Raw genomic sequence first — 20,878 nt, forward strand, 5'->3', positions numbered from 1 at the left:
ATAGGATTTTCTTAAGGAACACTTTTCAAAAGGATCAAAGAACCTTTTCCACCAAAAACTAAACGCTTATGAACTCACCAGCTTTATGCTGATATTCTTTCAAAACTGCTTGTATTCTCAGGGAATTAGTAGACAGGTACTTCCAGGAAATTTGGAGAAGTCGGAGCGTTAGAGTCACGTCTTTCCATTTTACTTTTGATATGAACGAAACTATGTATTAAACAATGTAAACCTTTTCATATATGTATTCAATGTCTGGTTGTGTTTACTATGCTTGCTATGATACAAATGTGGTGATACTACGTATGACGTCAACCACCCCCGAACGTTTCCGCCGTTCCGGTTTGGGGGTGTGACATTCCGGTCCGGTTTTTCGGTTCTAAATCTCATCCCTACTATGGAGTATTCAACCCCAACTTCAATTAAGGTGGAAGGGCCTATTTGGAAAATTGTAATAATACAGCGGTCTCGATTAACCCTTTTTTTTTCTTACGTCGGGTTATCGATATTTTATTATTACAACCGGATCCAACTCACATACTAGTTAACACGCTCTCCGACCCGTTTCCATCTTTCAGATCTTCCCCAACAATTGATTTCTTCCCCATAAAGTCTTGTAATTGGGGCGGAATCTGTGATTCAAATCGTTAATCTGATCGAGTTTCTGACCCAATCTTACGAATTTTTTCACGATGTCGAGGGAATTCAACGTCCCGCCAGTGATTTTCCCATCCGGTGGAAACCCTAACACTGGCCCTCAACGACGACTCCCCACTGCTCCATTCCAGCCATCGAGATCTTCAAACCCTAGCATCCCTTTCATGTCCTTCGACATCGGCTCCTCTCCAGCATCCACCTCCTTTGCAACCCCTCAATTTGGCAGCATCGGAAGCGGTAGCGGTAGTGCGAACTTCGACGATGAACCGCCTCTCCTTGAAGAGCTTGGTATAAACACCAAACAAATCTGGAACAAAACAGCTTCGATTTTGAATCCCTTTAGAGTTAAAGTAGATCTTCACGAAGACGCCGATCTATCGGGTCCGTTTTTGTTTCTTATGGCATTCGGATTGTTCCAGTTACTTGCTGGCAAGTTGCATTTCGGGATTATTTTGGGGTGGGTGACAGTAGCTTCTCTGTTTCTGTATGTTGTGTTCAACATGTTAGCAGGCCGAAATGGGAATCTCGATTTGTATCGGTGTTTGAGTTTGATCGGATACTGTATGTTACCTATTGTGATATTATCCGCAGTAGCATTGTTTGTTCCTCAAGGTGGGCTGGTGATCTTTGTGATGATGGGGATTTTCGTGATATGGTCTACACGGGTGTGCACGAGGCTGTTGGTGGAACTAGCATCCTGCGGCGATGAACACCGTGGTCTAATTGCGTACGCATGTTTCTTGATCTACATGCTTTTTTCATTATTAGTTGTATTTTGATATGGATTTCATCCCACCTGTTTAGTATTCTTTAGAGATATGATTTGGGTACAATATAGTAATTGTTTCGTTTTTCTTTTTGATATTCAAAATGGAAGATCGCTTCTGTTGGGCATGTGAGGGGATCAGGGGATTGATTTTGTGAACTAGTTAAGTAGCTGATATTAAACTTCAGGTTTTATTACGAATTGCTTACTTGCTTATGCTTACAGACCCTGATCATTTCATGTTTCTTGTCTGTGTTATATGTTCTTGATCATTATGTTTCTCTAGTTTTGTGGTATGCTTATCATGAGTGGATGGAGTTTAACTTGTTATTGATGTGCAAAGAATCTTGGTGTCTACCTGAGTTTTGTTGAAGGTGCTTTTGAGGGATATGTAATACTTATTATCTATCATAAGTTATAAAGTATAAACAGAATTAGCACATTCAATATAGAACTAAAATCTGTTATCCTGCACACCATCATATCTTCTCTATTCTAATAAATGAATAGGTTTATTCTCCTATTAATCTTCTCTATTCTAATAAATGAATAGGTTTATTCTCCTATTAACAAGTGTCATAATATTAGAACTCTTCTTTAATATTATGTGTAACCTATCATGCCACTTGTCAACCTATTAATTATCCATTTTAAATTTAAATTTCTCACTCTAATTACATTAAATTAATAATTGATTCTCCATTTTAAGTTTCAAATTTTAAAATTTTTCACTTTAATTATATTAAATTAATAACATTAAAATAAAAAATAAAATAAAATTAATAGAGATTATAATGAGATATAACTTCACGTGTTTATTTAAATCAAAGACTATAATTTTATATAACTAAAAAAATATCTCTTAGTAATAATTTATTTAAAATAATTTATTTATAATTTGATCTTTTAATATGAAAGTTTAATTAATTTTATAACCGTGGTTATCACGGGTTATAAACTAGTGACACAATATTCAGGACTCCATAACAACACAACAAGACATATCCTTTTACAAGAATCATACCAGATAAAGATTTCAATTCCAGGCATAATGTGTAGAGCTGTGACTAGTGCTAAGTTTCTTGGGCATATGAGGAATTAAGAGAAGTATAAAAATAAAAATAAAGTTAGAGTATTGCATTTGAAAATTACATAAAACAAAAGAATTTCTCAACAATCATACCCAATTTTCAGTGCCAGGGTTATAAATATTCAACCAGTTAAGTGCTATTACCATCATGTGCAAGTATAGAAAGAAGAGGTATCAGGAACACTGCTGATATATAGAGAAATCTGAAGGCTGAAAGCATTTGTAGATGGATTGTTTTGGAGTTGATGTAGTGAAACGGGTAACAAATTATTTGTTTTTTGTTTTTTGTTTTTTTTTATTACAAAAACACATTGTTTTTAAAAAGTGCAATCAGACTGCAAGGGTGCGATTAGGTACAGAAAAATGAGTTGTTTTCCAAAGATCTTTTCCAAGAAAAATAAAAATTTTGAAAACGCGTTTAGTTTAACAATTTTTCTGAAATTTTGAAGGAAAATGAAAATTTTCCGTTTTCCATAATTACAAAGAACTTAGAAAGTTTTAGAAAATCGATAATTATTGTTTTCCACATTTTGCTAATTCTAATAAATTTCTAAAATATAAACAAACACCCACCCCCATCCCACCCACCTCTACCTACCCAACCCTAACACCCCCACCCACCGACCCACTCCCAGGCACCACCTCACCCCACCCCCACAAACACACACCCCCACCACCACCATTACCCCATCATCGCCATCACCTCCGCCGCCGCCACCATAACCACCACCACTACCACCACAATCGTCGCCATCATCGCCACCACCACCGATAAACAAGATCTCTATTGCAGCAATAGGATCCAAGAAAGTAAGTTTGATACTAGCTATTTGATAAATAAGAAACGGTTCTTCTTTTAGTTTTTGTCAACCATCGACACAATTTTGAAATAAATGTCAATTGTTTATTATCAACATGTTGAAAGACATCAATCATGTAATGTTGAATTACATGTTCAAAAATATTTTCTCCGTCAATGAAATCTTCATGATAGAAGTTCTCTACTAATTGACATACACCACCACTTCGAAAAGCCTTACTAGCATTTTTAGGATCTAAAGTTGTTAGAAAGATTAGGCACTCCAACGAGTTATCATTGAACAAGTGATCTAATTCCACTAATAGACACTTAATTGCTTCGGAAAAAATTACTCGGTTATGATGTTCAAGTGTGTGTATGATCATTATACTCCTTATAGATCGAGCTCCTCTACTAAAATAGAAGATGAAAAATCAAGGATATCGATATACATACCTGGCAAAATGACTTGATAAAAGAGAACAAATCATCTCATCTTTCATCCTTCATATTTTATCATAACACTTAGTTAATGCAACTGCCCTCGAAATATCTTCATATTGTCTGTCTAAAGTGAAGTTTGAAAAAGTAAATCATTGATATATATTGTTTCTTTTTTAATATACAAAAAAATGAACTCAAATATAGTAATAGTTATTGGAAATATGTCTATGGTCACAAGTTAGTGATATTTCTATAAATAGCAGGATCATTTTGGGTTACACACAAGACATGATTTAAGCATAAAATGACAAAAGGAAAATTAAAAGGACTAGTTTATTAACTTATCATCTTATGGTGAGTTAATTAGAAACTAAAATAATTAAAAGGTTCAAGTGTAATCATTCTATGTTTGAATTGGTAAGTATTTATCTATTAAATAAAGGGATAAATCTACCAATTTTGATGAGATAATGTGTACACAAAAGGAGATTCGATCCCGTCATAACCATTGGGTTGATTCCCTATTACTTCTTGGCTTTCTTCGTCTTTTCGCCTCTCTCTTTTGAGTTAGGGTTTTCAGTTTTGCTAAGGAGGAGAAGAAGGTATTGTCTCATCTTGATGGATCATAGTCTTGGGGGGGGGGGGGGGGGGACCACAAGAGAGAAGTCTTGGTTTGGACTTTCGAATAATCTAAGAAAGGAGTAAAGGAATTGAACTAAAGAAACTTAACTTTCTAATTCTAATTGTTGCAAGGAATCATTGAATTTATGATCCTAGTAGATTATGGTTTAGTATTTGCTTCTGTTGTGTGATTTCATTGTTTTGAAACCGACCATGATTTAACAATAGCCTCACATGCCGAATATGTATCTCATTTCCTTAAACCAAGTCCCTCCTAAATAATTTTAAGTAAAGCCTTACAAGTCGGACTAAACATCTTGAAATTGATTTGAGGTGAGAACTCGATCTAGTATCCCTATCTCGTTGTAACGTAAGAATATGAGTGAATACGTATACATGTCTCCAACTTGCTCAACTTGTGCGTCTCTTAGTTGGTCAATGTATTTGGAGGAAGCACCAATACTATAAAAAAATAATTGAGTAAATAACTCTCATAATGTAATAACTCATTGTGGAGTGACCATTAATGTTAGTTGCAACTTGCAATCAATGAGCAAAATAATAACACAATATGCTTATGGAATATCATTTGAAATCAATGCTTGCAAACCCTTGAAATAACACCACATATTGTTTGCACAATCATATATCTTTGGCCATGGAGTAACTTAAAATCAAGATTGTTATGTGACAATAGATAAGGTTCAAAATATATTTTTAAATTAATAGTGATGTATATTATGCATGTTTAAGAGTATTCCGAAACAATTCTTTCATTTTAGTGTTACATTTCAAATAAATTTAAATTGTTAATGGAATATAGTATTTCATTATAGACTCTAAATGTAATTGCTTAAATGTTGCACCAAAAAACTAAATAAATAGTAGCTATCAATCTCAATCTACTATTCTTACACTCTTCATTTATTAATATCTCAAACACATTTCGTGTCTCTTGCGTCTTATTTAACAAATCATCACATGCTTTTTGTTCAACATTTTGAAAAGAATTACACACTTAATCCCTGTATGATGCAAAAAACATATGATACCACCAACTTTCTTTCTTTTTTGAAATTTATCAATAATAACATATGAACAAAACACGACATCTGAAATGTTTGAATATCCAAGCCACTATAATAACTTAAACCATCTGCTTAGGTCTACTTTGTAGTCATATGATAATGCCATGTAAATACTTAGAACTTTCATTATGGGTGAGCATTTGGACCTTCGCAGCACCAGATTGGATCGGACTAGGAACCACACTTGTATTGGCACCAGACTGTACCAGTTTTCAAGAATAGGTCTGGTCCGATTATGAGTTCCTTTGACAATGTAAATTCATAATTTTAAAAGCCTCAATGCATTGTAATCTGTGTAATTTTTAAAATATTCATATCTCATTCGTTTGAAGTTGGATTGACTTGAGATTTTTTCCAGCATATAAGTTAGAGTTTATACTTGAGTTTAGCCTGTAATTTCATCATTTTTGGTTCCAAATTTAATTAGTTATTGTCCCCCGAAGTCGGGATATCAAAGTTGAAAGGTTTTCAGATTTTCAGCTACCACTTCAATGACTTGTAGCATACTTAATTAATGTTGTATCGGTCCATAGTCCTCACTTTTCCCTTAAATTGGTCTGGTTCAAGAACCAGTTCTGGTTTCGGTCCAAATGCTCACCCCTAACGTTCCGGTCCAAATGCTCACCCCTAACGTTCATAGTGTCACACTTGGTTTGCGTCTTGGTTCTCCGTAGAGCGTTATGAAGCCGAATACCAGGAAATCGTGCATCATTAACCACCATTTTTAATAATACAAATGAAGTTATGATTGTTACTTTGTTAGACCAACACTAATTGACAAACATGAAGTTGGCCGCTCTAAAGAGCATGCAAGTTGACCATTTTCAAGAGAGGGCCTCATAAAAAAATGTATTAGATGCCAAAAGGAGCATGCTTACCTTCGTTGTCTATCTCAATTACTAGCGAATATGTCAAAGTTGGGAGCCTCATGATGTAGGCTTTGATCTTCCGGTAGCCGATCACTAAGTCAATATGTTTAAGCTATTAATAAGTGTAAGGCTCTAAGTCCGCTTTCAGTTCTAGGATATGTCAAAAGCGAAAGTTCTATTTACAATCCTAAACAACATTTAGACAAGAAAAACAAATCCTAATTACAAAAATTAATCATATCTTAAACCTGATTCAGTTGTTGGTCTTCATGTTCTACCCTTACGAGGATTTAGGTACTCTGATGACCCTCCTGGTCATGCATCAATAAGGCAATAATTGAGATCTCCCAAATCATTGTAAATGCATAATCATAAACCATGTACCATTCTTTAAGCTTCCGAATCCATTACCTCTCAAGATGACGAATTCTTTTTCTCTACATGGACTTAGTAACTTAGTTTCTTTAGATGAACGCATAAAAACATGAACTCTGAGTTTTTTTATTAGATGAATACATGAACTCAGTTCTTGAACTTATGAAAAAATCAAACACATGATGAAAGTATAGACGATGAGCGACTAAATGTATAAAACAACAAAACATAAGTCACTAAATATGTACAAAAAACATGTTGGTCGGAAAACATACATCAGCCGGTCATAATCGTATTTTATAAACAATACAAACAAGTTCAATGTTCATATGTGTACAAGAAAAACATAATTGATTAAATATATACAAAAAACAAAACTATATTATCCTTATACATCATTATGTGTATACGAAATATCAGAAAAGATATAGGAAAAAAACCTTCATAACAAGCCGAATATAGCTTTAAAATAAAATAGAAAGTAATAGTCATTTTCGTGAATATCCATGGAATTACCACCGGTCCACACAAACATAGTCCGAGTGTGAGGCTAGTAGCCAGTTCCCCCTTAGGGCAGATGGCGGGAGCCTATCAAGCTCTACTTAACCTCACTTCTCCGGTGGCCGGAGCGCCTCCGTTCCGATCGAGGAAACACACATTTACGACGCCATATCTTTTGTTTTCTGGCAATCGCTCTTTCGGTGCCACCAGAAGCAATTCGTTGCTTCCTCGAGAACTCCGTTCAGTTACTAGAACACTCGTAATCAGGAACAGCGCGAATCCTGCTCAGGTATTTAGCTTTCTCATGCTATTTGATTCATTTTCATATTTCGTTTCATAAGCTTTACATACTGTGGATTCTAACGGATAGGGGTTATATGTATGATTTGAGGAATAGTAGTAGTGTGATCTTAAGGAATTTTAACAAATCACGAAAGCTGAGATATCGATTGAATGATCAATGATGATATGTTGACTGGTTTCTGCCCCTTATAAAGGCTTACAAAGATACGTCGAGGACTGAACAGAACTACCTAAAAACTAGGAACAAAATCAGCTAAGAGATTTACTTCTAACAATCATACTAATTGCGAGATTTTATAAGATCAATTACGTGGAATCATTCTTCAACACTCAATAGTTCATTTCCCTTCAATTAATTACTCTGAATCTTTCTTCAACATGAAAGGAATTTCAGGGAAATGATGGCCCTAACCAACCTCATCAAGAGTTTGCATCGACTTTTTTGGCTTCTGCAAAACCATTCTTGAATTTTGTTGGTAGCAATTTTCTTCCATTAGGTAATATGCAATCTGCTTTTATGTAACTGGATTATTTCTGTATTTATGACAGTGTTCTACAAAATACTAGAAGAAAGGGACTAGAAAAAAAAAAAGACAAACTTGAAGCTTTTATGTAGCTTCAATCAAGCTTTTGTTAACTTCACTGAATCATTAATGCCTACTGATACTTGGTTTCTTAATTAACTTGATGCAGCTCTTATTAGTGGAGTAACATTAGGCCTCATAAACCCTAGTCTTGGATGCCTTGCTCACAAATATCATGTAGCAAAATTTAGCACTTGTGGGATATTTCTCATATCAGGTTATTACTTGAAAGAAAGTCATGCTTTAAGTTATTCACCAATATGGCAAATATTTTATGTCTTTCTGGTTATTAAACCATTTAAACATTTTAATCTGCTTATAATTTTCTTATTTCCATATACAGGACTCACACTGCGCAGTGAAGAAGTAGGTGCAGCTGTTGCAGCATGGCCAGTTGGACTTTATGGGCTTGTATGAACTAAAATTTATAAAATTTATAGGTTCATTCTGTTCACTCCCCCTTTTCAAATAACCATAGGAAATTAGACTAATTTAAATATTTGAAATCATCACAGGCTTCTATTCTGTTGTTGACTCCCCTTTTTTCAAAAATCATCCTGCAAATTCACCTTCAACCTCAAGAATTTGTAACAGGTCTGGTTTTGGTTTTATAAAAGGAACATGCAACATGTTTCATTCATTGATGTGCTATTCTTGTAACAGCTCAAATCTTTCATCATTTTATCAATATATTTTTTGTATCTCTTACAGGACTAGCTTTATTTTGCTGTATGCCTACAACATTATCAAGTGGAGTTGCTTTAACTCGGGTTAGTTAATTGTTCTAGAAACTTCCTCTAATTACTATTTTGTTTTATATCATTCATTATGAGATTGAGTAAAAGTTGTTGTCTTGTTGATGCAGCTTGCTGGAGGAAATTCAGCTTTGGCTCTTGCAATGACTGTATTATCGAGTCTTTTGGGAATTTTGATTGTAAGTTTGAAAGCAATAACTTTCCCTTTCTTGGAATCAAGGAAGGAATGGAATGTAATGACTCATTCCATTCCATCAAAACTAAGCATTCATCTCATTTTTTTTTGTGGTTTGTAGGTTCCTTTTTCTATATCAAAACTTATAGCTGGTGGAGTAGGTGCATCTCTTCCTGCTGATCAGTTATTCAGAAGCCTTATTCTCACACTTTTGACACCTTTAATTTTCGGAAAGGTGCTCAATTTCTCAACTTTCATATTAAAAAAAAAAAAAAAAAACATTGTGAAATAAATTCACCAATATAAGAGTTCAAAATTTCCTCCTTTTTTTTTCTTCCATATGACAGGTTTTACGTGAATCCTTTAAAGGTGATTATTCTTTTTACAAGATTCAAAAGTACATTTTTCTAATGAGCATCTTTACAATCATGAATCATATCCAAGTTCTTCTTTGTTGTAGGGGTGGCAGATTTTTGTGATAGTAATCGTAAGCTTTTATCATCTGTAAATGCTATTCTACTAAGTCTGGTAAGAAATAAAAATGAACTTTTTCATTGCTGTATACTTTTTGAGAAAATTTAAAATTCTACAAAAAGAAAAATAAAAATGATGCAGTATAATCTTTATTTAGGTCCCTTGGATACAAGTGAGCAGATCAAGGTCACTCCTTCTAATGGTTAAGCTTGAAGTTTTTCTTGTAGCTGTTGTAATGGGAGCGTAAGATTTTATAAAATTTCTCATATATCTTCTACTTTAAGTTTTTAGTTAATTGGTGAAAAAATATAAATGATTCAGGGTTCTTCACCTGACACTATTGGGGTTTAATGCCCTCTCAATACAAATCCTATGTGGCATATCGGGTGGCAATAAATCGATTTTTGCAAACAAAGAAAATTCCAGTGCCCTTTTACTTGTTGCAAGTCAGGTAATAACATTTAAATAATTAATATTAAATTTATTAACAAAAACATAGATATCTTTTAATTTAATATTATTTCTTGCAATTTGTAGAAAACTTTGCCAGTATTGGTTGCAGTTGTGGATCAACTTGGTGGCAGTTTTGGTGAATCTGGTTTGCTTGTTCTTCCTTGTGTTGCAGCACATTTAAACCAGGTTTGTTTGTTTTTATTATTAAATTGTACTTAAAGAAAAAGAAATAGAGATAGAAATCTTGACATAAAATGAAATGGGTATGTGGGACCCATGTGAATGGTTTTGGTGTGTGTAGATTATCATGGACTCTTTCTTTGTAAGCTTTTGGAACAAGAAGAAACAGTCACTTGGTGATGTCAAATCAGCCTAGATTTTGCAACCCTAACATGCTTCTGCAAAAAGGACGATTGTTACAAGTGCACTTTTTTTTTTTTTTTTTATTTTTTTTATATTCAATATTCAATGTACAATTGCTACAAGTACTCATGTTTTTCATGTATAAAATTTTATTTTATGAGAATTTTTGCAATATAATTTATAAGACGATGTTTATTAAAACCAACCTAATATAAAAACCGCATCATACCTCTTGTGGTTTATAAACTGAAGTGCACCACACAGTCACACACAATATATAGTAATTGACTTGCAATAATAACAACCAAATATGTCCCAAATAACATGTTCAAAATCTGTCCCAAATACCAATATATACCAATTATAAATCATGTTCTTATCAGTGAGTATTACAATAAAATGAATATTTTCATTGACAAAACAATTTCCAATGACATCTAACAAACAACCATTTTCATTGATCTTTAACAGGTTTTACATTACAAAATACCTACAAAAAGCAAACACTAACATTCGAAGTAACAAAATAAAGCATCATCAACCCCCCACCCACCCACTGATAATCGTAATCCTTACACCTAAAAACACAAATGTCAAATGATAATCCTAAAGCCTACAACTTGTAAATAATTATGGTCAAGAACAAAGCCCAACTACAAAGAATATCTTCAAGTTTCTATTTTGGGTTTCATCATCAACCCAACAAATAAACACACATTGTGATCCATGTGAAAATGTGAAATTAGGGATAACCATTAAAAATTTGAAATCACATACAAGAAAATAATAGAGAAAAATGAAAACCATGATATTGTTTTTAGACAAGCGTAAAATCGTCTTCCAAAGTTAGTGTCTGTCCTCGATGAGAATATTATATAAGTTAACTAAAACTTAAAATTTATTTTATTTGGAAAAGTTTCTCCCAAATGCCAAATAGCAAAGGTTATTATTCGGGCTTTTTGGACTAGGCTTTAAAGTTCGTTAAAGGCCATTAAAGCCCAACGGGTTGTCCAAGTTTTATATTTATATTTTAGCGTTTTATAACTATAAGCATGTTTTATTCAAATGTTATTATTTGTTTATTTGTTAATTAAAATTTATCAAATGTTTTAAGAAAAAAAAGACATATGTTCATGAATTATGACAAAATACATCATTTAATAACTGCGTTATTTTGTTTTTTTTCATAATACTTAATATGCTATGCTTATTTTGGATCTAAATATAACCGTTACACCTGTTTATTTTTATCCGAGTTTTGAGTTAAATATTATATAGTTAATATATTGTGTATCATGTATTTTTTTAATATGATAATTTTCTGAAATTTGTAACCACATGAATTTAATACACCTTTTGTCATCTTTAGAAACATATCTTTTTCTTCAATCTACACAAGACAAATTTTTAGTTATCATCATACAACGAATGGGAAGGCAAACGGGCAATAAGTTGCGCCACTAAGCCCTTTTGTATGGTAAAACCAATTCTTTTGAAGACTACATCCATAGATCTAGGAGATATAACATATTTAATATATAATTTTCAACACAATTTTGAATACATAATTTAGATTTATTCCCATCTACAATTTCAATATAAACTTTATCATAAGATGACATGTACGATGTATATAACATGATGTATTTTTTTAACCTACATTTTTATTATTTTACAAAATAAATGCTATAAATTCGTTTTTCAAAATTTGTTTTTCTGTCTACAAGACTACACTACGTACTAAAACTTAACAATTTTTGGAGCATCAACTATAATAAGTTAGTAACTATCGATTTTGATTTATTTATTTTATAAGGCAGAACACTAAAAAAATTCAAGCTATGCACATGATATACACACCTTGAGTGTCACATAAAATTATTATGTGATCGTAGCCCTAAACTTAAACATAAAAAACTCAACAATTTTTGGAGCATCCACTATATCATATGATCGTAGCCCTAAACTTAAACATAAAAAACTCAAAAAGACAGATGTAACACATTAACGATGGTAATATTAATCACGGTTATTAGTTATTTATTCTAGATGACTTGATATAACTAACAATGATCTATGATCATAAATACGTGATTGAATATACTCTTTTTCTTTTCCTAAAATGAATAATTAGAAGGTTAAAAATATAATAACGTTCTAATTAACTTTATTTATTTGGAAAATTGTATTAATGTAGTAATCAAAGTCAAATATCACGGTTGGTGAACATTGACAACCACTGAATTATTTAATACCAACAGTTGAGATAGTTTACCAACTTTGAACACCAAATCAACTTAACTTGTTCCCATGAGACTGAATATTCATTTCTTGTAGTTACCTTTATACCTTATAAAGCTTCCACCCTTGACATCTCTTCAACGATCAAATCTTCTCTAATTACTATTAGTTCCACTTATATTGAAGACAAGTTTTGAACCCTTCGAAGACATCTATTTAACAAAAAAAAGATTGAAATTATAATATATATATATATATATATATATATATATATATATATATATATATATATATATATATATATAACCCTCATTGGCTTTGGTGGAGAGCGAGAGCAGCATCAAAATGAAGGTTCAGAAGGGGTTTGATAATATGTTAAAGAGGATTGCAGTGGTGTTACTTATTGGAATCATAGCTTTTGCATATCAGATCACCACTCCTCCGCCACCTAACCTCTGCGGTTCACCAGGTGGTCCGCCGGTCACCGGACCTCGAGTCACCCTCAGAGACGGTAGACATCTAGCCTATAACGAATACGGCGTCTCCAGAGAAACCGCCAACTATAAAATCGTGTTCGTCCATGGATTCAGCTCTTGCCGCTTCGACGAATCGCTTTTCCATCAGGTAGTTTGACTTGAGTATGCTGTATATAGGCTTGACTAGATTGATTATATATACAAAACTGGAATTAAGCATCGTTTCGCCATGGACTGGATTTGCTTAATTTGTGAATGTGGATACGTTTTGTAGGAATTATTTGAAAAACTTAAGATCTACATGGTGACGTTCGATCGGCCGGGTTACGGGGAAAGCGATCCGGATCCGAAACGAACGATTAAAAGCTTAGCTTTGGATATGGAAGAACTTGCTGATAAACTGGAACTTGGTCATAAATTCTATGTAATTGGATATTCCATGGGTCAACAAGGAGCTTGGGGTAGCCTCAAGTACATTCCTCATCGGTAAGTTCAATACCATATACATACAATACATCCCAATTGGTTTCTCGAAAGGCGTTTCTGGGTTGTACTCTACTGTACAACCCAACAATGCCTATATTGTTTTTTAAGTAAAAAAAACATGTGGGGTCCATACTTGTCATGCTCCATTACCGGATCATGCGGATCGGAAATATCATGGTGCCAAAACTATAAGATTTCCAAAATCAGTTTACTTAATTTGGATAATGCCAAAAATAAAGAATTTAATGATAAGTGCCAATCTGTCAAAGTGATACAAAATTTTAGATTGTTCGTTAAAAAATTAAAAGGATATTATTATATTGTTATAATAATATCTAAGTTTTGAAAAAATAGTGTGCGAATATTTCCATAAAAATTCTATCAATTTACAAATTATGCATAATTTATAAAAATATATTTATGGTCTGTGATATTATTTTGCTGACTAATCTAACAAAAAAATATTAGTTACAAAATCAGTCATAGTTTGTAAATAATGTCACTTTTAAAGAAAAAAAAAGTTGATGGGTTTGAATTAGGGATAATGACTTAAAATGGTAACATATTTTTAGGTTTGTACACATTTAGTCATTGACTTTTTTTTTTGTCTAAATTTTCCCATTGAACTTGTTAAGCTGTTCAAAAAACATCCTTATGACCTACTATTGGAGGTTTAGCCGGTTTTCGGCGTTCTTGTGAGCTTCGGTGAGACTCCGGTCATCTTTTCCGACGAGTTTCCGACCAAAAACACCAAAAAAACACATACATAAACAAAAAACACCTAGATTCATGTTTTTTCCTCAAGAAATTCTTCAACCCCTTCAACCCAAATTGAACATCTTCAAGAACAACTAGATCTGAAAAATGAGTTCATCAAAATGTTTTCAGATTTGCATGTGAGTGTGTGTGTTTGTTAGATCTGAACAAAAATTCTCCAACCTTTCAATCGGTGTGTATGTGTGGATTTGTTAGATCAGAAAACACATACACAATCATGTTCATCCCTTCAAACCCTTCGACCCAAAAATCATAAACCCATAAATCCTTCAACCACTTTAACCCAGATCAGAAAAAACGAGTTCATCGATGTGTGTGTGTTCATCTTCTTCCCATAAATCAAAAGATCTTCAATCGAAGTTATGTTTTTGAGTTATAGTTTGAAATCAAGTTTCCATTTTTGTTCAAGAACACAATGAACTCGAATCTAAAAGTGTTCATGTGAAAAGTTTGAAGCTCGAAAATCATGTTTCCATTTTTGTTCAAGAACACACTGAACTCGAATCTGAAATCAAGTTCGTATAAGAAATCGAGAATCATGAGTGTTTGTATGTTCTTGAACAGATGAAGATGACTTTTGGGTTTGTGTTTGTGTTCTTCATCATATTTGTGTTCTTGTTGTTCATCAGATCTGAAAACCAGAATAAATCTTTTTTGTTTGTGTTCTTGAAGGTCTGATGAGCTTTAAGATGAACTCGAGTTAGGGTTTTCAAACCCAAAAATCATCGGAGTGTTGTTCCAGATCTTTTGTTCATCGTGTTCATCTTCTTTGTTCTTGGAAGTCAAGAAAGTACAAACAATGCAGCACAATGTACAAGTTCGTCGATGCATTATCTTTTGAACCAACTCAAACTCAAGAACATATATCATTATTTATCTCTCTAAAAATGATATTTAAGTGCAAGGTGTTTGATCTTCAAGCTAAATCACGATATGAAGACACCGAAGTTCATGTTCTTGAGTTCGTGTTCTTCGTTAACTTCGATTTTCCATTTCTGTTCAAGAACACAACTTTCATTTCTGGGTTTTTCTTCATGTTCTTCATTAGATTTTTTGATTTATGTTCTTGAGTTCATGTTTGGTTTAGATTTCTGGTTTGGAGATGAAGTAGTGTGTGTTGTTGATCAAAAAATAAAAAATTAAATTATTTTAGATTTATGGTCGGAGACTCACCGGAGAAGACGACCGGAGTGTCGCCGGAGGTGGCAAATTTGCCGGAAACCGGTTTAACCTCCGATAGCAAGTCATAAGAATGTTATTTGAACAGTTGAACAAGTTCAATAGGAAAATATGGACAAAAAAAAATATTAGTGACTAAATGTGTACAAACTGAAAAATATGTTACCGTTTTAAGTCATTATCCCTTTGTTTTACCATACCTCCAATCCATAACCTCATTCTCAAATCTATCATTTTTTTTTGGTTAACTATTTCATAAAAAATAAGATAATATAATAGAATATGAATAATCTCGTAAATAATATATTAGCTGCAAACTTGCAAAAATATTTTTTACAAAATTGAGTAATTGGTGCTGAAAAATCATGGGGTTTTTGCGAACAGGTTAGCCGGCGTGGCCTTAATTGCACCGGTTGTGAACTACTGGTGGTCTAGTTTTCCGACCAACTTATCGTTGGAGGCCTACAAATTACAACCACGTCAAGATCAATTCGCAGTCGGCGTTTCACACTACGCGCCATGGCTAGTCTACTGGTGGAACACCCAGCGATGGTTCCCCGGCTCCAGCGTCATCGCCGGAAAACCTAATTTCTCAGCTTCCGATTGGGATCTCATCTCCAAGCTTCGAGGCGACGGATCACCAACACCAAAGGTAAAACCAACCCTAAATTCCGTTTTCAAACTCTTGTATTGGAAATCGAAAACTGAGATATGACGATCGTGAACAGGATTACGTAAGGCAACAAGGACTAGAGGAATCGATTTTTATGGATATGAAGGTCGGATTTGGGAAATGGGAGTTTGATCCGATGGAGATTGAGAATCCGTTCCCGGAGAAGGAGGGGAGTGTTCATTTGTGGCATGGAGATGAAGATGGGCTTGTGCCTGTGAGTTTGCAGAGATACATAGCGAAGAAGCTGCCATGGATTCATTACCATGAGCTACCTGGTGTTGGCCATTTGCTACCAAATTATGATGGTAAGAAAGAAGCCATTTTAAAGTCTCTTCTGCTAGGAGAATACTAATACTCATAGTTTTGGTGTTTTAGGCATTCATCATATATGTTAGATCTTGAATGTAGTTGTTTGTTTATGTGTAATGTGATGAATTGATCATGTTTGTAGCAGGCAGTGAGTTTCCATATTGTCATATTGAACATGTAATCTCATGTATACATATCCTATTCAAAGGGTAATTGAAGCAAAGATTAGAAATACACTTTATATCAAGGCAACAAAAGAGACTACTTGAAAAACAACTAAATAGGAACACTTGTATTACTTTAACAACTTTACAACTACACTTATGAGGTACTTACAAATGAAAACGAGAGAAATATTTATGCTTGAGAATTGAGTTCCTCCCATAAAACAAATTGAATGGACAAGAATATGAAAAGTCAAATCCTTGTGTAGGATTCTACTATAAGTCAAGTAGGTAAATCGTGCATACCCACAAGTCGAATTTGCTCCAACTTTGACCCCAACATTTTTTTTTTGAGCATGTAACTAAAAATTCTTATACGTACAACAACATGAACTCTGAAATATATTAAATGAAACCTTAGTACCTACACTTACATGGTACACTTTTTTGTGTATTTTTTTTTTTTCAACATTTACTTCTTACTACCACGGCTGATTTTGATTTTGCCACGTAGTTTCTCAATCCTCTTTATTTTTCTCTGTTGTTGCAACATTTTCATCCAACTCATTTTCTTTCCCATCTTCCCACCACTACTACTACTTTTCCCACTTACACCCTTTGGAACTATCTTTTTCTCACTTTTACCCTTCTTGGGTTTCTTGGGATCACGAGTAGTATGTTTCAAGAAACCACCCACAAGTGCCTTCAACTGACCTTTCTGGTTTTTTTCTGCTATTTTATGAACCACCAACTGTTTCTGATTCTTGTCAACCACCTTTTCTCCATGAACCTCCTCTTTCTTCTTCCCATGGTCATGGTCAACCGCCTTTCCTCCATGAACCTCCTCTTTCTTCTTCCCATGGTCATGGTCAACCACCTTTCCTCCATGAAGCTCCTCCTTCTTCTTCCCATGGTCATGGTCAACCACCTTTTCTCCATGAGCCTCATCCTTTTTCTTATGGTCAACGGCTTTTTCTGCATGCTTTTGTGAGGATTTTTTGTGATTGTCTACATCACCATGATCTTTTCCTGTATGATCTGAGGATGATTTTTTATGATCATCTTCAACATCATGATGATGGTGGTGATGGTGGTGGTGGTGATGGTGGAAGATGAATCCCAACTTTTCTTTAAGTTGCTTCAACCTCCCAACTTTTCCAATCTTTGGTTCTTCCTGATTGCCCCTTTTGTTACCCTTTGTTGCAACCGCCATCTTTAACTTCGACCTTGAAGTTGACTTTGACCCTGAAGATTCATCCGAGCTAATCTTCGATTCTTTCTCTTTCTGATTACCCTTTTTGTACCACTTTGTTGGAACCATGCTCTTTGACTTTGACTTTAACTTTGACTTTGACCCTGAAGATTCATCTGAGCTAATCTTTGGTTCTTTCTCTTTTTGATCACCCCTTTTGTACCACTTTGTTGGAACCATCATCTTTGACTTTGATTTTGACTTTGACCTTGTAGTTGACTTTGAACCTGAAGATGCATCTGAGCTAATCTTTGGTTCTTTTTCTTTTTGTTTACCCCTTTTGTAGCACTTTATTGGAACCATACTCTTTGATTTTGACTTGGACCTTGAAGTTGACTTTGACCCTGAAGATTCTTCATCTGAGCTAATCTTCGGTTCTTTTTCTTTCTGATTACCCCTTTTGTACCACTTTGTCATAACCATACTCTTTGATTTTGACTTTGACCCTGAAGATTTATCTGAGCTAATCTTGGGTTCTTTTTCTTTTTGATTACCCCTTTTGCCCCACTTTGTTGGAACCATACTCTTTGATTTTGACTTTGACCCTGAAGATTCATCTGTGCTAATCTTCGGTTCTTTCTGTTTACCCCTTTTGTACCCCTTTGTTGGAACCATCCTCTTTGGCGTTGACTTTGACCTTGAAGTTGATTTTGACCCCGAAGATTCATCTGAGCTAATCTTTGAATCTTTCTTATTACCCCTTTTGTAACCCTTTGTTGGAACCTTCCTCTTTGACTTTGACCTTGGTGTTGACTTCGACCCTGAAGATTCATCTTCATCTGAGCTACTCATGGAAGGACTCTGATCAGGGCTTGAAACCGAATACATCTCACTCTCACTCTCACTCTCACTTTCACTCTCTTCATGGCCTTTGTAAGATCCTTCCATGTCACTACAAGTAGCATAATCTTGTTGACTTTCACTTTGACTTCTCAAACTTGATGAATAATTTGAGCTTGAAACTGGACTATCTGAAGTCACCGGAGAAACCGATCTTTTCCGGTCAACCACCGCGTGTTTCCCTCTGTGATGATCCGGTTTCTTTCGCCTTGTGATTTCAGTTTCTTGAAGTTGATTATTATGTCTGCCATGGAGGGTTGACTTAACAGGTGGGGTCACCCATTGGCTAATTGTTTCCCTTTTAACCATCTGTAAAGCTTGATTCTTGTTGGGAATTTTAGTCAAACTTGAAGAGACTCCAGAAGCATGATAAAGATTATTATAAGTTTTCTCTAGTAAATAATCATGCTGGTTTTCTTGATTGAACATTTCACTTGGACTAACATTTTCAGATGTTTGACCAATGGGCAACACCATATTGACCACTCTTGTAGCGAGTGGTTGAGCTTGCAAGGTCAACTCCCCATGCCATGGATCACTTCTACCAACAGAATAGTTTCCAATCTGACTAAATTGACCCCGGGAATCATTTTCAAGAAGATTGACACGATTCGATGCTAGTTGCAAAGCCGAAATGCAAGATTCTATTTGTTGGATTTTAGCAGAAGCTTCTCTTGATATTTGATCATCTTCATCAATTTGATTATATAAAGTCAGTGATTTCGGAAAGTCAACTGTTGATGAACATGGGAATCCTCCAACTCCAACTTCATAGGTGGTTGGGTTATTTTGATCTTCCCAACTTCTTTTATGATTTTGACGCTGGTTATCTTGAACTTGACTTAATTCTTTGGTCAACTGTTTGACTTTTGGTTTTTGGCATACACGGCATCGTTTCAGTTTGATGTCTGGTTCATCTGCTAAGATTCCTTTTGACTGACCAAAAGAAAATTCTTGACTTCTTGGCTCATTGAAGATCCCTTGACTGGTTCTTAAGTCAAGATTCTGCAGACTTGGAAATTGGGTAGTTGACCACAGGTTATAGTAAGATGGTCTGAATTGAGTACCTACCATCTGATCATATAACCAATTACAATTCTAGTGTCAATTTTATATTACTTTCAGAAAGAAAGAAATTTCAGGTCATTGAATACCTTTGCATGAGCCTCAAAAGCTTTTTTGGCACTAGCATCCAGTAAATTTAGTAGTAGTTGTCTTGCGTTCTTGTCCAACTATTTCAGAACAAATATAAATCAAGGGATCGATTAATTAGCATATGAAAGAAGAAAGAACACGGAAACATACATAGATGCTGCAATGGAAGTAGATCACAATAGAATCAGTCAAATTCTTGATGAATCAATTGGCATCAAGGATTCATTTTTATAAAATTGCGAAGTGTCTGAACAAAACCTTATTTTAAGTTTGTAACTATATCAAATTAAAGTTTGGAGAAGAGTACGACATACAGAAGCAAAAAGACTTACATTTTCAGAGACACGTTGTTGGTCGTTTACAAGAAGGTCATATAATCGTCTCAAGGAGAGTAGCTCTGATCGTAGGTCCTCTGGATCCATCATCTGTGACTAGAACTCCGCAAAAACTGAAAGAATTGTACAGATTAATTTAAGCCAATGATACTTCATACTTTTATGGCGATATTGTTTTCTAATCACATTGTTGACAGAGAAAGAGAACCATATGCCTGTTTCGACTTTCCCGATTTCAGAATGTTCTCTCATTACCCACAATCTGATCGTCGGGTCTTGTAGGGCAAGTGGACAGCGCTAAATAGTAAATACTGTTAGATTGTTGAATTTACAAACACAAATGAAAGAAAAAGTAAATATTAAAAGTGGTATTTCGAAATCTGTACTCCAAAAGAAAAGAAGCCAAATTCATGGAGGGAGAATATGATCAGCGAACATCAAAAGCCATGTTTCTGTCATCAAGTAATCAATTTGTATATAGAATCCCAAGTACCTTCAATAACGTAAGTTACTGACGAACCACACAGCCAAAACAAATACACAGATAATTCGATCGTCGTACAACGTAAATTCTAAGAATAAGACCGACAAATTCAGGTTTTTTCTGGTCTAAACTTTAAACCCATTCGATAACGGCCGCCATTCTCTTGAAAAGAATTCTTATACTCCTTACA

The 20,878-nt window shown here is 34.3% G+C and overlaps 4 protein-coding genes across 6 annotated transcripts; 3 read left to right on the forward strand and 1 right to left on the reverse strand.

The window, feature by feature from the left end:
- The first annotated feature begins 509 nt into the window (after nucleotides 1-509).
- LOC145134696 (uncharacterized) lies at nucleotides 510-1,645 on the forward strand. The gene has a single exon (XM_079069543.1). The coding sequence runs from the start codon at nucleotides 693-695 to the stop codon at nucleotides 1,434-1,436; it is 744 nt and encodes a 247-aa protein (XP_078925669.1). The 5' UTR covers nucleotides 510-692; the 3' UTR covers nucleotides 1,437-1,645.
- Nucleotides 1,646-7,201: 5,556 nt separating this feature from the next.
- On the forward strand, nucleotides 7,202-10,480 carry LOC145134526 (putative sodium/metabolite cotransporter BASS4, chloroplastic). 2 transcript variants are annotated; one of them, XM_079069362.1, is made up of 14 exons: nucleotides 7,202-7,499; nucleotides 7,899-8,010; nucleotides 8,207-8,314; nucleotides 8,441-8,508; nucleotides 8,613-8,691; nucleotides 8,809-8,867; nucleotides 8,963-9,031; nucleotides 9,149-9,262; nucleotides 9,375-9,396; nucleotides 9,488-9,555; nucleotides 9,659-9,744; nucleotides 9,823-9,952; nucleotides 10,039-10,140; nucleotides 10,256-10,480. In XM_079069362.1, the coding sequence occupies exons 1-14, from the start codon at nucleotides 7,287-7,289 to the stop codon at nucleotides 10,328-10,330; spliced, it is 1,305 nt and encodes a 434-aa protein (XP_078925488.1). In that variant the 5' UTR covers nucleotides 7,202-7,286; the 3' UTR covers nucleotides 10,331-10,480. The 2 variants fall into 2 exon arrangements, with proteins under 2 accessions (XP_078925488.1, XP_078925489.1); XM_079069363.1 differs by having other exon boundaries at nucleotides 7,908-8,010.
- A 2,359-nt stretch (nucleotides 10,481-12,839) lies between these two features.
- LOC145129760 (uncharacterized) lies at nucleotides 12,840-16,692 on the forward strand. Its single transcript, XM_079064558.1, has 4 exons — nucleotides 12,840-13,182; nucleotides 13,309-13,520; nucleotides 15,861-16,128; nucleotides 16,205-16,692. Exons 1-4 carry the CDS (start codon nucleotides 12,904-12,906, stop codon nucleotides 16,499-16,501), a joined length of 1,056 nt encoding a protein of 351 aa, XP_078920684.1. The 5' UTR covers nucleotides 12,840-12,903; the 3' UTR covers nucleotides 16,502-16,692.
- Nucleotides 16,693-16,723: 31 nt separating this feature from the next.
- Nucleotides 16,724-20,878, reverse strand: LOC145129761 (uncharacterized). 2 transcript variants are annotated; one of them, XM_079064559.1, is made up of 5 exons: nucleotides 20,591-20,878; nucleotides 20,413-20,501; nucleotides 20,202-20,317; nucleotides 19,869-19,946; nucleotides 16,724-19,788 (listed from the first exon to the last, which is right to left on the reverse strand). In XM_079064559.1, the coding sequence occupies exons 3-5, from the start codon at nucleotides 20,292-20,294 to the stop codon at nucleotides 17,095-17,097; spliced, it is 2,865 nt and encodes a 954-aa protein (XP_078920685.1). In that variant the 5' UTR covers nucleotides 20,295-20,317; nucleotides 20,413-20,501; nucleotides 20,591-20,878; the 3' UTR covers nucleotides 16,724-17,094. The 2 variants fall into 2 exon arrangements, with proteins under 2 accessions (XP_078920685.1, XP_078920686.1); XM_079064560.1 differs by lacking the exon at nucleotides 20,591-20,878 and having other exon boundaries at nucleotides 20,413-20,534.

This window comes from Lactuca virosa, chromosome 8 (genome assembly GCF_052849685.1).
Source record: "Lactuca virosa cultivar CGN04683 chromosome 8, Lactuca_virosa_CGN04683_v6, whole genome shotgun sequence".
Lineage (NCBI taxonomy): Eukaryota > Viridiplantae > Streptophyta > Magnoliopsida > Asterales > Asteraceae > Lactuca > Lactuca virosa.

Excerpts from the sequence above, each read along its gene's own strand:
- LOC145134696 (XM_079069543.1), top strand. The coding sequence starts at position 693 with ATGTCGAGGGAATTCAACGTCCCGCCAGTGATTTTCCCATCCGGTGGA.
- LOC145134526 (XM_079069362.1), top strand. The coding sequence starts at position 7,287 with ATGGCGGGAGCCTATCAAGCTCTACTTAACCTCACTTCTCCGGTGGCC. Across the intron at positions 8,868-8,962 it reads GTGGAGTTGCTTTAACTCGG|CTTGCTGGAGGAAATTCAGC; the intron begins GTTAGTTAATTG and ends TTGTTGATGCAG. Across the intron at positions 10,141-10,255 it reads TTGCAGCACATTTAAACCAG|ATTATCATGGACTCTTTCTT; the intron begins GTTTGTTTGTTT and ends TGGTGTGTGTAG.
- LOC145129760 (XM_079064558.1), top strand. The coding sequence starts at position 12,904 with ATGAAGGTTCAGAAGGGGTTTGATAATATGTTAAAGAGGATTGCAGTG. Across the intron at positions 13,183-13,308 it reads ACGAATCGCTTTTCCATCAG|GAATTATTTGAAAAACTTAA; the intron begins GTAGTTTGACTT and ends TACGTTTTGTAG. Across the intron at positions 13,521-15,860 it reads CTCAAGTACATTCCTCATCG|GTTAGCCGGCGTGGCCTTAA; the intron begins GTAAGTTCAATA and ends TTTTGCGAACAG.
- LOC145129761 (XM_079064559.1), bottom strand. The coding sequence starts at position 20,294 with ATGATGGATCCAGAGGACCTACGATCAGAGCTACTCTCCTTGAGACGA. Across the intron at positions 19,947-20,201 it reads AACAACGTGTCTCTGAAAAT|TTGGACAAGAACGCAAGACA; the intron begins GTAAGTCTTTTT and ends GTTCTGAAATAG. Across the intron at positions 19,789-19,868 it reads CTTTTGAGGCTCATGCAAAG|ATGGTAGGTACTCAATTCAG; the intron begins GTATTCAATGAC and ends TTATATGATCAG.